Source organism: Myotis yumanensis, unplaced genomic scaffold (assembly GCF_028538775.1).
Source record: "Myotis yumanensis isolate MYYU_CA2020_CCGP unplaced genomic scaffold, mMyoYum1.0.hap1 SCAF_15, whole genome shotgun sequence".
Lineage (NCBI taxonomy): Eukaryota > Metazoa > Chordata > Mammalia > Chiroptera > Vespertilionidae > Myotis > Myotis yumanensis.
In genome coordinates, this window is record NW_027223766.1 from 42,540,929 (window position 1) to 42,562,404 (window position 21,476).

General features: G+C 37.2%; 1 protein-coding gene across 3 annotated transcripts in view; it reads right to left on the reverse strand.

Annotated features, from left to right (window-relative positions):
- The window catches only part of VPS13B (vacuolar protein sorting 13 homolog B), a 607,742-nt gene that overhangs the window by 96,193 nt on the left and 490,073 nt on the right, over positions 1–21,476 (reverse strand). For all 3 annotated transcript variants that reach the window (XM_070391987.1, XM_070391986.1, XM_070391988.1), the window contains exon 40: positions 1,625–1,821. In XM_070391987.1, the coding sequence (XP_070248088.1) occupies positions 1,625–1,821 (197 nt within the window). The remainder of the gene's footprint in view (positions 1–1,624; positions 1,822–21,476) is intronic.

Genomic DNA, 21,476 nt, shown 5'->3' on the forward strand with positions numbered 1-21,476 from the left:
AGGTAACCTATACTTAGATTAGGCAATCTTTCCATCCATCTGCTAATTCTCACAGGATGGGTGTTCTTTTCATTGCTGCATTACATATAGGTAAAATCAAGACCCTACTCCTCTGAAACATTTTCACTAATCGTATATTACTGGGTACCCTCTGAGAAAGGTAATTATTTTTGAAGAGCCCAAATGACCTAGAAATAGAATATATAAAGTATGAAACATATTATTATTAAGCATACAAAGTCATCAATTAAGAAGACTGAAAGGCAACAGACTAAAATGTTAACAGGTTTTTTCACTGTGATATAATTATGCATGGAATAGTGTCATACTTTCCAATGAGCTCTTCAATGAACATACATTGTTATTAATAAAAAAGAGAGAAAGCATTCAAACTCTATAAAATATAAAGTAGAAATCAGAATATCCAATGGTGTACTATGATTATGAGCTTGTAAAGGCGTACAATAATGGGGCAAAAATAAAGGTAATAGAAAAACAGTTGTTTTTCAGGGTGTTTGAATGGTGGATTTCTTTTCTCTCTGTTAGTGCCAGATGCTGTTTGGGAGGGGGGGGGAGGGGTTATATAAAAGGAGTAAGATTCTTCCATCAGGAGAACTGGAAGGCAGGGCACTGAAACAATGAGTAGTAGGAGGGGGTCACAGGCCACTGTCCACAGAACATCACATGGGCAAAGGCACGCTCCACTGCGTGTGATGCAGTTACTTCTCTTATGGGAGCGTGAAGAGGAAATGCTGAGGCTACACTGGAAATGGGGACAATCTGGGCCCTTTTTGCCAGGAACCAGGTGTCTTGTAGGAGGTGTGGACAGGGAGCTCTGGGGACAGGGGTTAGGATACCTCTATAGCTCTAGAGCAGGGGTGGGCAAACTTTTTGACTCGAGGGCCACAATGGGTTCTTAAACTGGACCGGAGGGCAGGAACAAAAGCATGGATGGAGTGTTTGTGTGAACTAATATAAATTCAAAGTAAACATCATTACATAAAAGGGTACGGTCTTTTTTTTTTTTAGTTTTATTCATTTCAAATGGGCTGGATCCGGCCCGCGGGCCGTAGTTTGCCCACGGCTGCTCTAGAGACTGATGTGACCAAACCGAATCTAGAGCTAAATAAAACTTTGGCTATTAGAAATCCTTTGGGTATATTATTTTGGTTAGCCAAGTTTTTCTAATGTCTGAAGTTTGTCTTTTAGTTATTCTAAAAACCACTTAAGAAGGAACTACTTCCAAGAGTTATCTTTTTAGAAGGAAACAATTCAATCTATTTATCCATTCCCCTCACCCTCCAATTTCCTAAGGTTATCATTATACAAATTGTGAGGTATATATGGCTCTTTTTCTATATTTTTTGGTTCAGGATGATTGGATTCTTTTGGTAGTTTGTTTTTTGCACTTTTTATATTTACGGAAGAGGTTCTTAGTCAAGGATTAGTATGAGCAAAACAGGAGTTTTAGCACACATGTTTGAAACACCAGCTCTCTCTGCTTCCTGGTTCGTCTGTAATTGAGGCAGATACAGCTGCTAGCCGCTAAGTGAGGGGTCACCAGATGAGATGACAACGATGGCCTCCCCAGCACAATGCCTCTATTCCATTTCCACTGAGTTACCTTTGGTCATCAGCTCCGTTTTGACTGCTGTTCAAGACAATTCTCCAAAGATCCGAGGATACCAGTGTCTGCTGGTCATTCACAAGATTGACATCTGGCAACTGCAGTTCACAAACTTTGCTTTCAGACAGACTGAATTCTCGAAATGCAACAAAAACCTTCTGGAGTTCATCCCAGTATTCCAAACTGCAAGGAATCTATATTAAAATAAAAAAGGTTTCAGAGGGTGCAAATAGGAACTCTGCTGCTATGTTTGTTAAAGTGCAAATTAAACCTTCAAACAAGTTACAGCATTATAAGACTTTTAAAAAGGGTTAAGTAGTTCATAATTTCTTTATAATGAATGCTTATATTCGTGTTGTTTACCTATTTTATTTTAAGAGACCCATTCAAGAATACATGAGCTTTTCTGGTGGTGATTCCCTCCCCAGGACAACATGGCCCTCGCCAAGCTTTTCTGGTGGTGATGCCCTCCCCAGGACAACATGGCCCTCGCCAAGGACGTCCTCCATCCCTCTCCAGAAGAGAAGACAAAGCAAGAAGCGCAGAGCCCCAGTTCCTACTTCCTGGATGTGAAACGCCCAGGATGCTGTAACATCACCACCGCCTCTGGCCCTGCACAAACGGTCATTTTGCGTGTTCGCTGCTCTGCATCCTCCGTCAGCTGACAGGAGGAAAAGCAGGGCTTGCAGAGGATGCTCCTTCAGAAGGAAGCAGCACTAAAAGCACCTGAAGCAAGGTGAGTGGGGAATCATCCCAATAAAACATTTCGGATGCAAAAAAGAAACAAATGTGAAAAGAGCCAAGAAAGTTTTTAAGTGAAAGTGAAACAATGGGGAACAAATTCTACCAGGTGTTAAGTGTATTATAAAGCGAGAGTAATTAAAAGATAACATTGGAGTAGTAACATCCAAATAGATCAGCGGTTCTCAACCTGTGGGTCGCGACCCCTTGGGCGGTCGAACGACCCTTTCACAGGGGTCGCCTAAGACCATCCTGCATATCAGACATTTACATTACGACTCATGACAGTAGCAACATTACAGTTATGAAGTAGCAACAAAAATAATTTTATGGTTGGGTCACAACATGAAGAACTGTATTTAAAGGGCCAGAAGGTTGAGAACCACTGAAATAGATTAAAAGAATAGAATAAAAATAGTATAAGATGTAAGCACCAATACATTTCAGTATGTAATAAAGATGTCATCTCAAACAAGTAGGGGAAAGAGGTTGCAAGAACTGGCTAGCCATTGGTAAAACCAAAGTGGGTCCCTACATCATTCCTGCATTAAAGTAAATTTCAAAAGGACCAAACGTTAAAGGCTAAAAACTAAAAGGTTAAAATTTAAAAAATCAGTTGATATTTTTATCATAATAGGGCATCCTTTTTCCATGCATGGCTTGGAACTCACGGAGGTAAAAACCCCACAATCGATGAAATAAAATTAAAAAACAAAGTAGAAGTATAGTCAATGATAGACCTGGGAATAATTGTTGTAATAGCAGAGAGCTCTTATAAATCAGTAAGATGATAAGTGAGCACACAGAAAAATAACAATGGCAGTTGTCGGAAGAGGCAATTAGCCATGGGACTTAAACGTCTCTGCATATTCTTACTAATTACACAAAGGATGCAGGGCCCTGAAAACTGTTAACTGGGACCATTTCGCAGGCTGTGTTTGCAGAGAGCAACCAGGCAGGATGAGGTAGTCTCTCTCTAGGACCAAGAGCAGGTGTGCTCTGAAAGAGGTCAGTGACAAGCTCCTTGCTCCTCAGCTGAGTCACCTATGAACTCCACGCATAACATCCCCTGGGTGTCCTTCTGCTTTTGCCCTCTTCGGACTTGGCGGCAAGAGAAACCAATGCAAACGGGGTGCAAACGGGAAATAATGTTCTTTGTTTCTGACTCAAGAGTCATGTGTCTTCAGCCAGAATCCATGAACCACTGACAGGCAAATTTATTAGCTTGCACAGGTAAAATCCCAGACATTGACAGCAATTAGTTTACCAAAAATATAACCAGCCTGACACATGAAAAGATACTCAACTTCACTAATACTTAAGAAGTTCAAAATAAAGCAATAATGTAATATTTTTAATTCATTAATTTGGCAGTTTTGAAAGATTGACAGTTACCATTTCTGTAGAGGTGAGAGCAAAGAAGGTGGGGGTGGGTGGAGGTGGGCAAAGGGGGGAAAAAGAGAGCAAAAGTGGCACATTATTTTTAAAAATACTCTTAGCAGTCTTAAACGGTTTGGCTCAGCGGATAGAGCGTCAGCCTGCGGACTGAGGGGTCTCAGGTTCGATTCCGGTCAAGGGCATGTACTTTGGTTGCGGGCACATCCCCAGTAGGAGATGTGCAGGAGGCAGCTGATCGATGTTTCTCTCTCATTGATGTTTCTAACACTCTATCCCTCTCCCTTCCTCTCTGTAAAAAATCAATAAAATATATTTAAAAAATACTCTTAGCATCTAACAGTTCTGGGGACATAATAGGATCTTAATAAAAGCTTCCTGAAAGAACAGATTTCTCCTTAACCTTTCTTTCCTTAATAGTGATTCTAAATCCTTTAATGGGGATACATGCTATCCCCACCTATAAGGAAGTTTCTTCTCTTTCAAGGAACTTGAGCACTCATGTGTGAAGAGATGCCAGATGGGAGGAAGGAGAATGTATGCACGAGAGGCTAACTGTGATGAGACAGGCATATGTTCTGGTCAATGGTAAGTAACACATCCATAGCATTCTACTTCCAGCTACCATTTCTTGAAATTCTTTTCTTGCTTTCCATGACTTCCTTTTTCTAACTTTCCCCTCTGGGTCTTTGTTCCTATATACTCTCTCAGCCTGAAATACCCTATACTCTCTAGTTTCTTGTTGTCTCACACTTAAATCCTTCCCACCTGTCAAGGTTCAAATGAAATACCACCTTCTTTTAGTGTTTTCACCTCTCCTTTTTCTGAACTACAATGCTTTTTTATTTTTTAAATATATATATTTTACTGATTTTTTTTACAGAGAGGAAGGGAGAGGGATAGAGAGTTAGAAACATCAATGAGAGAGAAACATCGATCAGCTGCCTCCTGCACACCGCCCCGCCCCCCCCCCCCCCCCCCCCCCCCCGGGGATGTGCCCGAAACCAAGGTACATGCCATTGACTGGAATTGAACCTGGGACCCTTCAGTCTGCAGGCCAACGCTCTATCCACTAAGCCAAACCGGTTAGGGCTACATTGCTTTTTTAAAAATGGGATCTGCTTCATATCTCTTACCCCTGTATACCTCATGTCATAGTTATTTCTATATCTAACATAGTCCCTGGTAGACACATTCCTTGAGGGCATGATTTCTATTTGGCTAAGCTATGGATTTTCACAGCACCTGGAAAAGTGTATAAAGTGAATGTTCAAAAAAAGTTGTTGAATGAATAAATAAATAATTCATGAATGAATGAATGAGTGAATTACATACTGGGTGATCTGGCCCATCTCTGACACATTAAAACTTCACCACGAAGTATAGAAGATTAAAGCATGAACACTGGAGTCAGACCTAATGAGATTCAAATCCTGGTTCCATTAGCTATGCATTCTTGGGCAGGTTAATTTCTTAACATTAGTTCCTATACCTCTAAAAAGAGGAAAATAACAGAACTGTCATGAACTATTATGAGGATTAAATGAGACAAAGTATCTCATTTAGTAGCACATCCTAAAAGTTTAAGAAATGTTAGTTATGAATTACTTATCCTTCTCATGCTCAAGGAACACTTTTGAAGCATGGGTGCTATGATCAGATTAGGCAGTGGTGATTAAGAGTACTGGTTGTTAGGTTTCTTTACAATAGGTTGGATTTGGAAGAAAACAGTAAACCCTGAACCTGGGTGTTCAGAAACATTATAATCATAGTTCAACAGTTTTCTGCTGCACACCAGTTACCACGTGTCCCTTCATGTTGGCTAGGACTTGAGAGACAAAGGAATATCTTTTTGCTTAATTCCTCTCTGGACTGCCAGTGACTGCCAGTGAGTCAGCCCTCTGGCTTAGGACACTCACAACCAAAGGTGGTAAGATGTGGGAAGTGGTGTAAGACATGTGTAAGAATATAAAAGTTTCAATGGAAGAGGACAAATGAGTTTAAGAAAAGCATATTTAAAACACCTATTTTAAAACACAAATAATAGAATGTAAAGTTCAAAATCATCATTGTGGTAGAGAGGTTACACAGAAAACGGTGAACATATACTTTGTTTCTGGTATTGTCTCCAGACGTTCTCCATTAAATTAATAAATTATACCTCATGAGAATTAGCTGTCACATTGGGAAGCGGAGTGGGGCCTTAAGGAAAAAGCCCTCATAGTTTTGATGTACGAGGTGTGGGTTGGAATAGGTCCATACTTAAGGGAAACCAGGCTGGGAACCATTGTGGGCAGCCATTGGCAGTTTCATGGCAATTACAGTGGACTGCACCAACATGGGCTTAGAGGAGAGCAACTGAGATAAATAAAAAAGAGAAATTTGGAAGAAAACCAAATAAAAAACTTTATTTAGTTCGCAACTATGTGTGAGGCTGGCTCTGTGGTTAAATACTTCAATTGGAACATTCCAGGCTACTTTGAAAATTCAAAAAACAATAAAAAACGACTAAAGAAATACATCCCCAAATATGCCAGTTATGTGTTTGTCAGGATTTTCCTTTATACGCCCCACTTTCCTTGGTTAATAAAGGGTTATTAATAAATTCGCTCCCAATGACAATTCTGTTGAAAAAATTTTAAAATTGTATGCCTGTAAGTGCATTTGCAAAAGTCACATATTAACTCTTTTCCCATTATAAGAATATATTTATCTTCAAAACTTCAAAAGAAAAGCTAATAACATTGAATATAGTTAGTATTTTAAAGGGAACTTTAGTCAACTGTCCATTTAAATATATATTGAGCCATAAATTTATAAATCTTATGGATATACTCTTTGTATTTTCCTATTTCTCCATCATAAAAAAATCTTGCTGTGGGTCCACCCCACCGAGAGCTCCTGAGTATCTCCCTGCCCCCAAAGCAATAAAGGTGTCACCCACATTCCTCAACACCCCTCCGCATAAATAAATAAATAAATAAATAAATAAATAATCTTGTTTGCATGAAACCCTGGCCCTGCCATTTGAATCACTGTTCTAAGACCTTGAGCAACTTATTTAATGACTCTGAGCCTCATCTGTGAAATGCAGCAAATAAAAAACCATATTATTTTTAGGCCACATTGAGGATTTTGGGCCTTATCTTAATAAAATCAAAGGGTTATCTTAGAAGGGTTTGAAGCAAAGAAGTTAATGCAGTCAAATTTATGTTTTTAAAACCTTTGGATACTGTGTAGAGATTACTGTAAGGATTAGAAAGGTCCAAGCTAGAAACGTAGTAGTTTAGCATATGGCTGGTGGCAGTGGAGTGGTATGTGGGAGATTCCTGGGACATAAAAATTTGGTGACTGATTATATGTGAGAAGAGGGAGGTGTCAAGAATGATTCCCAGGTTTTTGGCTCAAACCACTGTGTGGACACTGATGTCATTTAGTGAGAGGTAGGAATCGCTTGTCTCGTGTAGAGGAGGGGAGATCGTGAGTTCATTTTTAGACAAACTGGATTGGAGGCCCCAATGAGCGATCCAAGTGGAAATCTTGAGTACGGAGTTGGTTGTTCAGAGAGCACACGGTTATAGGGTCTTCCAGCCTTAACCTTTTGCAGGAAATGGAAGGACTAACAACAGCAAAGTTTAGGGTATTTGTTTGCAAGAGGGTGCTTGAAGTGATGAATTAAAATATAAACTAGATAAATGGGATGTGAAGACAGAATAAGATGAGGGATAGGCAGAAATCAGAGAACTATAGGTTTATATATAATAGTAGTTTACGAGATGACTACAGTAGGGCTTGTTGAGTAAGCAGAATGGAGAGACTGAGAGACTGTGAGGGAGATTAGAATGCTGAAATGGACGATTCAGGAGGCAGAGGACTTTTGGATGATGTCAAGGTCCAGGGCTGTGTGTGGGAGAGGGTAGTTAGATGGAGTGGGGAGAAAAGCACTAGGATGAGGAGATCAAGTTGGCGTTTGGCTGGGCCACTGGCCTGAATGCTGATGGCAGTGGAGAAACAGGCTGGAAGGCCTGGGGCCAAGACTTCTGAGAAGGAAAATGATAAAAAAGTGAGCAGATGCAACACAAGGGGTGAGGATGACATAATTAGGTGCAGTGAGTCTAGAAGAAGCAGAAGAACTTTACAGGAGGGTAGAAGGATAAAGGCAAGTGGCGTTGGTGAGCAAGGAGAACATCTCTCAACTCCTGACCACGGGATCCCAGAGAATCAACAGCCTCCACCTCAGAGGGTCACAATGGTGCAGAGAGCCCCAGGGAACAGCAAGACTTCCTTTAAGCTACAGGGGTAGGGAAATGCTTGAAGAGGCTGAGGGTTAGGTAAGTTCACTAATCACAGAGTAGGTGTTCGGCAGGCTCAGTGGAAGAGTTTGGGAGGTGGAAGAGGAAGGAGGTTGGTAAGGGGACAGTAGGATACACATCAGTATCTAGACAAGAGAGGATAAGTCTTATCGTTTGAGTGGTGACTAGGAAAGAAGGAAGGGAGGCATGTGTTGGAACTGAGTTCCGATTTAGGAGGGGTAGGGGCAATGCTTGAGTCTAAAGGTAGCCTACTGCTCCTTCCGGAGGCCTGGCTCGCATTCCGTGTTCTCTGACAACTATTCTTTAAGAACTCCAGGTATTTCTCCAAAACACTCAGAGTACAGGGTCTGATTCATGATATATGATTAATAGTTCTTAAATTAATCAATGCAGATAGGGGCTGTAAAGGTAACAATTTTAGCTTCTTTTGAAAAGGTTTTGCTTTATATACTGAACACTCCACTCCCTTCAAATTATTTTGTAATCACACCCACTTTTTAACAAACTTTCCATTAGCTCACTAATCTTACTTTCCCAGTGAGAAGCTGATATTTCCCAGCTAATCTCTAGGTTAGTAGTAACATAATTAAACTAAAAATCTAGTGCGGTCATTTTGTGCTTCATGTGGTAGCAATTAATTATTCTCAAGGAATAATTCTGGGCTCTATTTTGTGTAATCTATTTAAAATAACTTTATTATGTGCTTTTAGGTTTGAAAGAGATGATGTGAATGATCTTTAGTTACATATCTATAGCTGAGGATTTATTATTAATGCCGGCACGGAACAACTTGAAGGAAAGATGACTATTCCAAGAAAGTCTGGTTGCCAAAAAATAGTTTAGAAAGCCTGAATATCTAGTACTGAGTCATGAGAAGTGGGAAGACGTAAATTGGCTTCCCTGGAAAACATTCCACATGTAACACATGGTACATTTCAAATGACTGTCAAGATTATATATATTTTTATTACATTTTGTTTTCCTATGCATTATTTGACAGGACCTAAAAAATTAGCCAGCCATACATAATAAACTGTACTCTAAGCATATGTGGTCTCTGCATATGAATATATTTTAGGTTGTATATCTGCCAGTTGGTAAGAGCACATGTATTTTTGCATTTAAAATGTTATTCCACAATTTGTTTCCATTTGATGGCTAATTTGGGAAGATTTGCATGTGTGTTGGTGATTTAAAAATATTTTTGGTACAAAGAATATTTTGGCACTTAATCTGTTTTTATTACTTAATAGTACTGCCAAGACTATTAGCAGGGTTGCAACTGCCCATGTGTCCTCACAGATAAAAGCTCTGATTTCTCTGTGTAGGGGCTGCTGAGGCTGGGCCATTAGCCCTTTGCCCACTCAGTCCCACTAAGCAAACTAGGCAAAGGATACAGAAGTGTCTTCCCTGTATTTATGTGCACGATAACAAGAGATCTATCTAGTAAGCGATGTATTCTATCAGTCTGCCTCAATAGTCTTTTCCTTTATATTATGACAAAATAGAGGTAACTGACTATGTAGGGTTGGCCGGTAATAGAAGCTGGAGTTTCCTTCAGGACTAAGTCACTAAAGCCTGGTTACAGCAGAGGTTACCATCTTTGTCACCCTCCCACCACATTTCCAGACTTATTGGGTCTCCAAGTCAACAGGTGATTACAGTTGGGGAAGAGCAAATGTTTTTCCACCACCACCTGTGTTTTCGGTAGTTGCAGTAATAATAATACTGATGGCAGCCTTGACAGATAAAACAACCTTGTGAATAGCCATTTACAATTTACAAAGATTTTTCTTATACATTGTCATAGTGAGGAAAATATGCTTCCCATTTTACAGATAGAGAAGTTAGAGAAGTTTAGAGAAGTTAGGTAGTATGTTCAAAATTACACACTTAGTGGCAGACCTTTTGGCTATAAATCCTATGCTCTTTAAACTAGTTACCTTTGGATTAAAGAAGAAAAACAGACCCCATAATGTGTCATTAACAATTTCCTGTTCCATTTTCTTTAAAGTGAATTCTTAGGAAGAAATCTAAATGTAGAATACATTTTGATCTTTACCATTTATCCCAGGAATTTATAGTTGGCAATTACTTTTCTCTTTAGCAGACTTTTCCTTTCAGCATTTTGAATATGTTACTCCTCTGCCTCTGGCCTCAATGGCTGCTGATGAGAAATCAGCTGCTAATCTTACTGAGTATCCCTTACATATGATGAGTCACTTCTCTCTAGTTGCATTCAAGGTTGTTTTTTTTAAAGTTTGACTGTGCTTGGTGTGGAAATCTTTGAGTTTATTCTAGTTGGAGTTCATGGAGCTTCTTAGATGTGTCAACTAATGTTTTTCATTAAATTTGGCAAATGTGCAGCCATATTTCTTCAAATATTCTTTCTTCCCTTCTAAGACGCCCATCATTTATATTAGTATATTGATTCCCTTGATGTTATATTCCACAGATCTCTGAGGCTCTGTTCATTTGTCTTCATTCTTTTTTCTTTCTGTTCTTCAGACTCAATAATGTCAATTAATGTAACTTTAAGCTCACTGATTTTTTTCTCCTGCCTGTTTAAATCTGCTGTTGAACACCTCTAATGAATTTTTCATTTCAGTTATACTTTTCAACTCTGGGATTTCTCTTTGGTTCTTTTTTAAAAAAATGATTTCTATCTTTTTATTGATATTCTCCATTTAATTAGACATTATTGTCTTATTTTCCTTTCATTCTTTAGACAATGCTTTCCTTAGATTGTTTGAACATATTTAAAACTAGTAGCCCGGCACATGAACCCATGCGCCAGTAGCTTGCTGCTGCCCACTGCCCCGCCTTCCTGTAGCCGCCCCCCGCCCCCCCCCCCCCCCCCCCCCGCGCCCGTTCCTGTAGCTCTCTGCTGCTCAATTGTAGCTTGCTGCCCCACCCTCCTGCTGATCCGTGATCCGGTCATTACACAGTAGGTCATTGCATAATGATCATTTGCATATTACATATTTATTATATAGGATAGGTGGTTAGCCCTGCCGGGTAGCTCAGTTGGTTAGAGTGTCGTCCCAATATGCCAAGGTTGTGGCTTTAGTCCCTAGTCAAGGTGCATACAGGAATCAACCCATGAATGCATGGATAAGTATAACAATAAATAGATTTCTCTCTTTCTCTCTCCCTCTCCCTCTCTCTCTGTCTCTCTGTCTCTCTCTCTCTCTGTCTCTCTCTCTCTCTCTCTCTTTCCCCTTCATCTCTCTCTCTCTCTAAAAATCAATCAACAAATTAAAAAAAAATTAAAGTAAAGATCAAAATAGGTTGTTAAAGTCTTTGTCTAGTAAGGTCAACTTCTGGGTTTCTTAGGTACAGTTTCTATTGATTGTTTTTTTCCTGTACATGGGCTAGACTTTCATATTTTTGCATGTCACATACTTTCTTGGTCAAAAACTAAACATTTTAAATGATATAACATTTTATTATATTAGTGATGTAATAAAATAGTAATAAAATAGTGACACAATAAAATAGTAATATCATTAACTATATTACTATTATTATATTATTAGTAAATAATGGCAACTGTGGAAATCTGATTCTCTCTCTTCCCCAGAGCTTCCTATCACTGCTATTTGTTGTAGTTGTTTGCATGTATTCTTTGTCATATGGTCAGTGAAGTTTTTACTCAGTGAGCTTAGTGGTCAGTTAATGATTAGATAAAGATTTCCTTAAAGGTTTGGAACCAGTAAGGCCATTGCCGGGGGGCTCTGTGTGCCTATTGAGGCATGCCTTCAACTCTGTGTTAGCCTTCCCTTCCTACTTGTGCAGAGCCTTAAGAGCAACCAGGGGTGAAAGTGCAGGGCCTTTTCAGGTCAATCTTGAGCATGCACAGAGCCTGGGCAAGTGCACAGCCACACACATCTGTATGCTCTTCTGGTTTCCAGGAATCTTATGGAGCTTTCAAAATTCTGTAGCCATCTTATCCCTCGGCTTTTCCTTTTAAGCTTCTCAGCTTAAAAGTTTATCTGTGATCTTGCTCCAAGCAGCCTTTACATTAATTTCCTTGAATTCTTTCTGACTTCCATCTCTAGGGATGGTGGAGGGAAGGCTTTCACAGTAGAACATTCATAGGTGATAACTTTTGAAAGTATAATCATTGAGAAACTCTTATTAATAGAAAGTTATTTTACCTCATTAACTAAGTAAAAGTATATACTGCATTTATAGCAATGTCAAGGTGGTGATAAGACCAAATATATTCTCCAGTGGAGAGAGCACTGGAAAGATTACAAGTAGATAGGTTCAAGAACTTTCAATAGATGAGTGGAAGAGATTAGGGAAGTGGATAGTTAAGAAATAGAAAGTGAGGTCTGAGCATGTAATAATGGATTGATGGATGACTGAAAGAGACCCCGTATATGTAGAAATGAGAATAAACAGCAATATAAACATTAAAACCTAGTTAGGTAACAAACAGCTTTGCCTCTGTATAGTACAGAAGAGGTTTCTATTTATGATTGTGACTGGACTTAACTGTCCTTTAAAACATGAAGAACACTTCTTATAGTTATATATAATGATAAGAGGAGAAACACATTCATCACACACAATCAATGCAGTTAAATAAAGATACTTTTCCATAGTTAATAAGTAAAAATCTAATCTGATAATGGTATTTGTCAATTTTTTTTTTGTGTGTCTATTCCAAAGTATAAATCTACCATTTAACAATGACATAAAATACAAATATGTTTGCAATCTCAAATGTTTTAGCTTTTATTTCTAAATAATATTATTTCTTTTTACATGTATCTGCTTTTTAGTTGATTTTGAAGAAGGAAAAGAAAGCTTCTATACATCTTCAACTAATAGAAGCCATACAAAAAAACTCCCAAAAATGTAAACTATTGGAACCAGTTGAGAAACCACAAGTATTCAAATGCAGGAAATCATGATTTTATAACATTTTAATGTGATCTACTCTTGGGAAACCAAGTTAACCAAACCCTATTTCTGTACAGGAACTATTCCAGCACACAGTTGTAATGCACTGTGGTGGAGTGGCACAGCTGCAGTGATCACCTGTAATGCCCCACTGGTATTGTGGCTGACTGCATTGCATCAGGCTGCTTTCCTGTCCGGAAAGCCCTCTAAGTACAAACAAGACTCTAAGTCCAGATTTTATTTTCCCTTGGTATCAGGATATGGTAATTTAAGAGCCCTGAGAAATACTTTTAGCCTTTAAAAGGAAATATGTAACATTCTTTTATTAGGATCTATGTTTGGGTTGGTTTTCAAAAAACTTAACATATGACCCAGTTATCTTATCAATTTATCAAGCTACCAAGTTTCAAGCAAATGCAGGTGTGTAATATGACATCTTTCAAAATAATATTTTTCCTTAAAGAGAAATAATAAAAATGTATTAGGAACTTCCAAGTCAAAACTAACTTCAGCAGGGGACTGTACTTCTGTACGGTTTCTTTTAACGAGACTCAAACCCTAAACTCAATATTGTGTTCTTATCTCATCTCTAATTATCCAGATATTTTATTCATTTGTAAGAAACAGTCGCATATATATATATATGGCATATTGTAAAGAGCATTAACTGGGAATCAGGAAGAGGTTAATTGTAACCTAAAGTTAATTGCTAACTGGTTTTGTCACCTTGAGTTGAAGTCACGACCAATCTGAACCTAATTTTCTTATCCATAAAAAATTAGGAGGATGGGATAAGATTACTTTAGCTCTTTCCAACTCTAAAGTAATATATAAACACAGGATTTGTTTTTTAAGTCTATATTTTAGGAAGAAAGTTTATATTATAAAGTGTATGCTATCTGCCAAGATTGACATGATTTTATTCAATCTTAATGGTAATTCTGTAAGTTAGTAAGAATATAACCATTTTACAGACGGAGACAATAAATCTCAGGAGGGTTAAACAACTTGCCAAGGACCTGCAATGATAGGAAGTTATGGAGCCCGGACTGTTGGATGCTAGGACCCAGGAGCGCATTCATCTTATGATACTGACTCTGGTATTTAGTTGCCTGACTGTGGCAGGATTTCAAAAATATGTAATCTGACAAATAAGCAATGCTCATAAACCAAATATAGTTATACTGTGGTAATTTTCTATATAGCTATTTATAAAAATTAAAGTTCAAATACAGTAATCATTGATAACAGCTCTTAACAAACCTTTATAATAAGAAAGAGAACTACAGTACAGAGAGAGTAAGCCTTAATAATTGGAAAGAAATCAATAGAAATTACAGAATAACTTTTAAAAACCAGAAAATATTTTACAACAAAAAGCAGGCTTAGCATATTTTATAAAGGTTTGTTATGAAGTTAAACCTTTAGACTAGCTCCAGCCCTTTCTAGTAAAGGGCTAGATAGCAAACGTTTGAGGCTGTGTGTGCATGTTCTGTTGGGACTACTTGACTTTGCCTACTGGGGCATGCAGATAGTACCTAAATAAGTGTGCCTGTGTGCCAATAAGATTTTATTTACCAAAACAGGTGGTGGGCTGGACTTGGATTGCAGGCTGTAGTTTGCTGACCCCTGAAGAGTGTTGTTCGATAGATGCCCTTTCGGGTCCATGTCTGTGAGGAGATAATTCTCCACAGGCCTGTCACATTTCCACACATCTTAGAGGCGAAGGCATTGTCTTTGTTCCAGGCTATCTTTTGAATGAAATACGTCTAGCCGACAGCTATGGAAGACAGACAGTGTCTCCCTACAAAAAAGGGGCAGGCATGCTTATTGTCTTTTATAAGAAGATTCAGGTTCCCCAGGTTCCTTCTCCACCCTGTGTGTCTAAGTGTCACCTGGCTCTCTTCATGTCACCCGTAGGGAACTGAGGCTTGGGGAACTGACACATAAACTGTCCTTCGCCTCTGACCTAGCACTCCCATATTTTCTACCAACATCCATGAGACTGTGGCAGGCTAAGTTGTTAACTTGTAAATGGAGTAAAACTCTGATGCTCCATAATTTTTGACAAAATCTATAGTTTATTTAACATATATTTTTATATGTACCACATAATTACACACATATATAAATGTCTGTATAAGAATGAGATTAATTAGCCTATTAATTAAACTTAATTTATTCACCAAATATTTGTTGTTTCTGTGGTAAGGGCAAGTGAGAGGTACAATGGTCGGCAAGATAGACATGGTTCCTGACTTCCTGGGACTTACAAGCAAGTACATAAATATTAAGTGCCTGGCATTGTCAGAAACAATTTAAAATATTTCTTTAAAAATATATTTTTTACACCAATTACTCCATAGTTTTCTGGTAAATTTGGATTTGTCCCTATTGTCTAAGTTTCCTAAGGCAATCACATTCTCAAACAACCACCTCGACACTGTAGCCCCAAAGTGGGCGGCAAAGAGTAGTCAGGCATATCTATAATACATACCCTTACAGGAGACATGAACGTCTTTGACACTGATTATGATTCTTTTCCTATTATCTGTCATGTCAAATTTGCCTGAAATAATGACTTACAGTAGTTTAGTGCCAATCACTCTTAACCTTATATTTCCCTGATTTACCATTAAGAACAGCCATAGGGTGTTAGAAAATATGTCTATTTACATAGCAACTGAACATATCGGACCACAGCTCTGCTCACTTGGTTTGTTTTTAGCTTTCAGGTGGCGAGGGAACAAAGAAGGCTCTCATAGATATCTATAATTTTCTAAGTCTTGCAAAATCATCTCTTATAAAATCTACAGAGAGGCAAATTTCCTGGGCTGGAATGACTGGCTCTTTCTTCATGAATTTACAGATAGAATTTCTGGCTGTACTGACCACCATTATTTGGTGGTGACCTATGTCCTGTTAAATAAGTCATCATGTAGAAAGAATGTAATGTGGAAAAGATGAATTTTGGGAGTGCTTTTTAGACAATTTAGTTAAGTTCAAACAAGGCCTAGCCTAGAATATAAGCCACAGACACCTAATTTGCTGTTTAGGGTACATCACAGGCTTTATGTGATGAATTTTTCTCTTGAGATTCATGGAAAGAAGCAAAATGTAAAATAGAAAACTAACAAATAGTATGGACAAAGGCAGAAAAAAAGAACCAATAACCAGTTGTGCCCATAGATCTGTTTTTGTATTCACAGAGTCACCGGCACCTTCTTGGGTGTTCCCCACTCTGACCCTCTTCCCCTGACCCTGCTGCCCAAGGGGAAACAAGTATTCTCGGAACATGTCTCTCTGAGGAAAACAACCCCACACAAAACACAAAGAACAAATTCTTCTATAGTCCACAAATATAACCAATTCTTAAACTTTTGTGAACAATTAAAATAAAGGACATTGATTTTAGAGACTTACTTTTAGGGTTAAAAATCTATAAACATTTCTGCCATGTTACATAATCATAAAATATTTTAAAGATCTTGGTTTTCATTTATAATACAAAAACTGACTATTCCAAAGAGCACCAGAATGATTTTATTCCTGAATGAAAAATACAGGATTTTGGATTCTCTAAAAGGTACATTGGGGGCAGGTCTGATGAATTGAGAGCTGGTATGCATTTCCTTGAAGCTAATGAACTATGATTTTTTTTTCTTTATTTCTGCAACTATATATCTTCACTCACAGAACTTTATTGTACCTCAACTGAATATTATGGTTTAATAGTTTGATCTAAGTATTTAATTCTGGCTAAAAGCCAAATTCAAAACTTTTTTGTACAATAACATATCTATTTCTAACTTTTGGCCTGCTTCTCCCTTTGGACCTCATCCCTGACAGACATCTGTATTTTGTAACTTTTCCTGCTTTCTGGCTCTGAAGATACTCTAGTTTTGGCCCAATAATCCTTTTCTGTTTGAATTCATTAGCGTGAGAATCGCAGGACTGGAAAGGACTTTGGGAGGTCATGTAGGCATCAACTTGTTGCTCTGGACAGCACTAACTCCAAACCAGGAAGACAAATGATGTTTAAAGACTTGTGGAGAAGATTTTAGGATTTCTCTCATCAACACTGGAGTGCTTAGCATGCCTCACTATTAGAAAATGCTCTGTGATATAATTTTCATTTTGTAAAAATGTTACTTGGCAGACATCACGGCTTTCTATAAAATGAACTACCATATAGCTTATATTTTTAGTCCATTAAAAGGATAGTGAAGACTGAACTAAATTACTTGCTGGTCTCCAATGGTCCAGAACTGAGGCAAGGGAAGTACTTAGGTTACATGACATTAACATCGCTTTATTGATAGTAACGCACATGTTATAGATGTTGTCATTCTCATTTAGTTTGGTCTTTAGTTTTAATCTATCTTATCTACTACAAACAAATGAGAGTATTTTCTAAGTTAATTTTTCATAAAAAATGCCTAATACCAGCATAACTGGGTTCATTTACTAGCTATATGATTTTTAGCAAATTCTATCCGCAGTTTATTAAGTTGTAATGGTGATATGGAATGCACAAGATTTGGGAAGGGCAAATGAAAGACTAGAGGTAAACTGCCAAACAAAATTTTGGCACATAGAAATTGCTCAATAAATGTAAGCTGCCTCTTCTCTCTTAGTGAAAAATGAGTCACTGAATTTATTTCTGTGGGTTGGGGAAATGGATAACAAACTATCATAAACATCAATGGATGTTAAAACCAGCATGTAAAAGACTGATGGGGACTACAAAGTGATGGATCAGACTGACACCACCTGATCAATTTTAACACTGCCAAAAGTGAAATAAGCTGACATCATGTGCCCTGTGTTGTGATAAAGTAGGAAGATAACTGTGACACTTAGGAAGTATTCTTCCCCCAAACCTCCCCCTCCCGCCCCCTCCTAGCAACTAAAATCTAATCAAGCTTCTATAATAACTATTACAGAAAATAGGGAGGATAGAGAAAAATGTTAGGTAATATTATAAGGTCAAATGAGTCAAAGTACAGAAGGTAGGAAATTCTCTGCAACAAATAAATGACGGGGGAGAAAAAAAGAGAGATGGAACTGTTATAGACTAAAAGAGACATAAGAGCCATATCAGTCAAATGTAATGTGTGGATCTCAGTGGGACCCTGATTCAAACAAACCAACTCGGAAAAAACATTTCTGAGACAATATGGGAGAAGTAAATATAGACTATTATATGACATTAAGGAATTATTATTAATTTCATTGACTATAACAGATACTGAAGTTATGTTTAAAGATATTTACCTGTTAGCAATGATTACTGAAGTATTTATGGTGAAACAACATAATACCTGGGATTTCTTTTAAAATATTCCAGAAAAACAATAATAGCACCAACAAAAAGTGAGCAGGAAAATAGATGTAACAAGGACAACAGGCTATTGATAATTACTAAAGATGTGTAAGAGACATGTAGAGTTTATTATATTGGTCTCTCTACTTTGGTATATTTCAGATTTTTCATGACAGAAACATTTTTTTCCCCCAAGGAGAATCATCAAATTCCCCCTCCCCCTCAAACTAAAATTCATAAAATGATAAAAGTCGTTCTGAGGAATAATGTAAAAAGCATATCAATCAAGAAAATTTAAAATTTGTGCTTGAAGTTTCCTTCAAAATCAGTTCAAAAATCATTTTAGGAGATAGAACTCATATAACAGAAATAACTGATGAAGTCATGCACATAACTTAGAAAAGGCCAAATTTACACTGCATCAATAAAAAAAAAAGAAAGAAAAGAAAAAAGAAAGCTAAAAAAGGTGCCATCATGGAAAAAATATTGGCTAATCACATATCTGATAAGGGGACAATATCCAAAATATATAAAGAACTCATACAACTTAATATAAACAAACAAAAGGTCAGAATATCTGAATAGAAATTTTCCCAAAGAAGACATGATGGCCAACAGGTACATGAGATATTCAACTTCACTAATCATCACGGAAATGCAAATCAAAACCATAAGGATATATCACCTCATATCTGTTAGAATGGCTAGCATCAAAAAGACAAGAAATGACAAGTGTTGGCGAGAACGTGGAAAAATGACGGCTCTTGTGTACTGTTGGTGGGGATGTAAATTAGTTCATTCAAATAGTATGGAAGTTCCTAAAAAAATTAAAAATAGAAGTACCATATGATCCTGCAATTCTACTTCTGGGCATTTATCCAAAGAAAATGAAAACTCTAACTTGAAAAGATATATGCACCTCCATATTCACTGCAGCATTATTTACAATAGCCAAGATATGGAAACAACCTAAGTGTCTACTGATAGATGAATATATAAAGAAAACATCTGACAAAATGTACTTTAAAACAAAGGCTATAGTAAGAGACAAAGAACACTACATAATAACAAAGGGAACAATAAATAAGAGAATATAAACCTCGTAAACATTTATGCACCCAACACAGGAGCACCTAAATATGTAAAGCAAATCTTCATGGACATAAAGGGAGAAACTGACAGTAATTCAGTCATAGTAGGGGATTTTAACACCCCATGGACATTAATGGATAGATTTTCCAGACATAAAATCAACAAGGAAACAGCGGTTGTAAATCACACACTAAATCAAATGGGTTTAATTGATATCTTCAGAGCATTTCACCTCAAAGCAGCAGAATATACATTCTTCTCAAGTGCACATGAAACATTTTCTAGGACAGACCACATATTAGGACACAAAACAAATCTCAATAAATTTATGACTGAAATCATATCAAGCGGCTCCTTTGACCATAATGGTATGAAATTAGAAATCAATTACAAGAAAAAAAACCTGAAAAACACACATTTGAAAGCTAATTAGGTCACTAAACAATGAATGGGTCAAGAAAAAAAATCAAAAGATACCTTCAAACAAATGAAAATGAGAACATAACAACCCAAAATTCATGGGACAAAGCAAAAGCAATTCTCAGAGGGAAATTCATAGCATCACAGGCCTACCTCAAGAAGCAAGAAAAATCTCAAATAAACAAACTTTACACTTAAAGGAACTTGAAAATGAACAAACGAAGCCCAAAGTGAGAAGGAAGGAAATAATAAAGATCAGAGCAGAAATAAATGAAATAGAGTCTAAAAATGCCATATAACAGATCAATGAAACCAGGAACTGGTTCTTTGAAAAGATAAACAAGATTGACAAACCTTTAACCAGACTCATCGAGAAAAAAAGAGGACCCAAATAAAGAAATACAGAGGATTCTAAGAAAATATTAAGAACAACTATATGACCACAAATTGGACAATCTGGAAGAAATGGGTAAATTTCCTAAAAGTATACAATCTTCCAAAATGCAATCAGGAAGAACAGGAAATCTGAATAGACATATTGCAACTAGTGAAACTGAAGCAGTAATAAAAAACAAACAAACCCCAAAACAAAAGTCCTGGACCAGATAGCTTCACAGGAGAATTTTACCAAACATTCAAAGAACTAATACATATCCTTCTCAAACTATTCCAAAAAAAAATCAAGAGAAGACTCCCAAGTTCATTTTATGAGGCCAGTATTATCCTAATTCTGAAAACCAGATAAAGACACTACAAAGAAAGAGAATTACAGGCCAATTATCCCTGATGAACATAGATGCTAAAATCCTCAACAAAATACTTGCAAACCAGATTAAACAATACATTAAAAAAATCATACACCATGATCAAGTGGGATTTATTGCAGGGATACAAAGTTGGTACAATATCCACAAATCAATAAACATGACACACCACATAGACAAAATGAAGGATAAAAATCACATGATCAAATCAATAGATGCAGAAAAAGCATTTTAAAAAACCCAACACCTACTGATGATAAAAACTCTCAGAAGGTGGGAAAAGAAGAAATTTATCTTAATACAATAAAGGCCATATATAACCCCACAGCCAACATTATACTAAATGGGCAAAAAATAAAAGCATTTCCTTTAAGCTTGAGAACAAGACAAGTATATCTGTTTTCACCATTCTTATTTAATATAGTTCCAAAAGTCCTAGCTACAGCAATCAGAATTCAAAAAACTCTAACACTCAAATGTCCAATAACCTATGACTGGTAAGTGAAATATAGTATATCTATGCAATGAAATATTATTTGGCAACAAAAAGGAATAAAATACCGATCCGTGATACAACATGGGTGAATTGTGAAAACATTATGCTTAATGAAAGAAGCCAGTCACAAGACTACAAATTATATGGTTCCATTTGTATGAAATGTCCAGAATAGGTAAGTATAGAGACACGAAATAAATTAGTGGTTGTGTAGGGGTGGGGAGTGAGGGACTGGTGGGTGACAGCTAAAGCACAGTAGGTTTCTTTCTGAGATGATAAAAATGTTCTGAAATTGGCTGTGGTGACGACCGCGCAACTATGTGAATATGCAAAGAACCATTTAATTGCACCCTTTAAATGAGTGAACCTATGGTATGTGAATTTTATT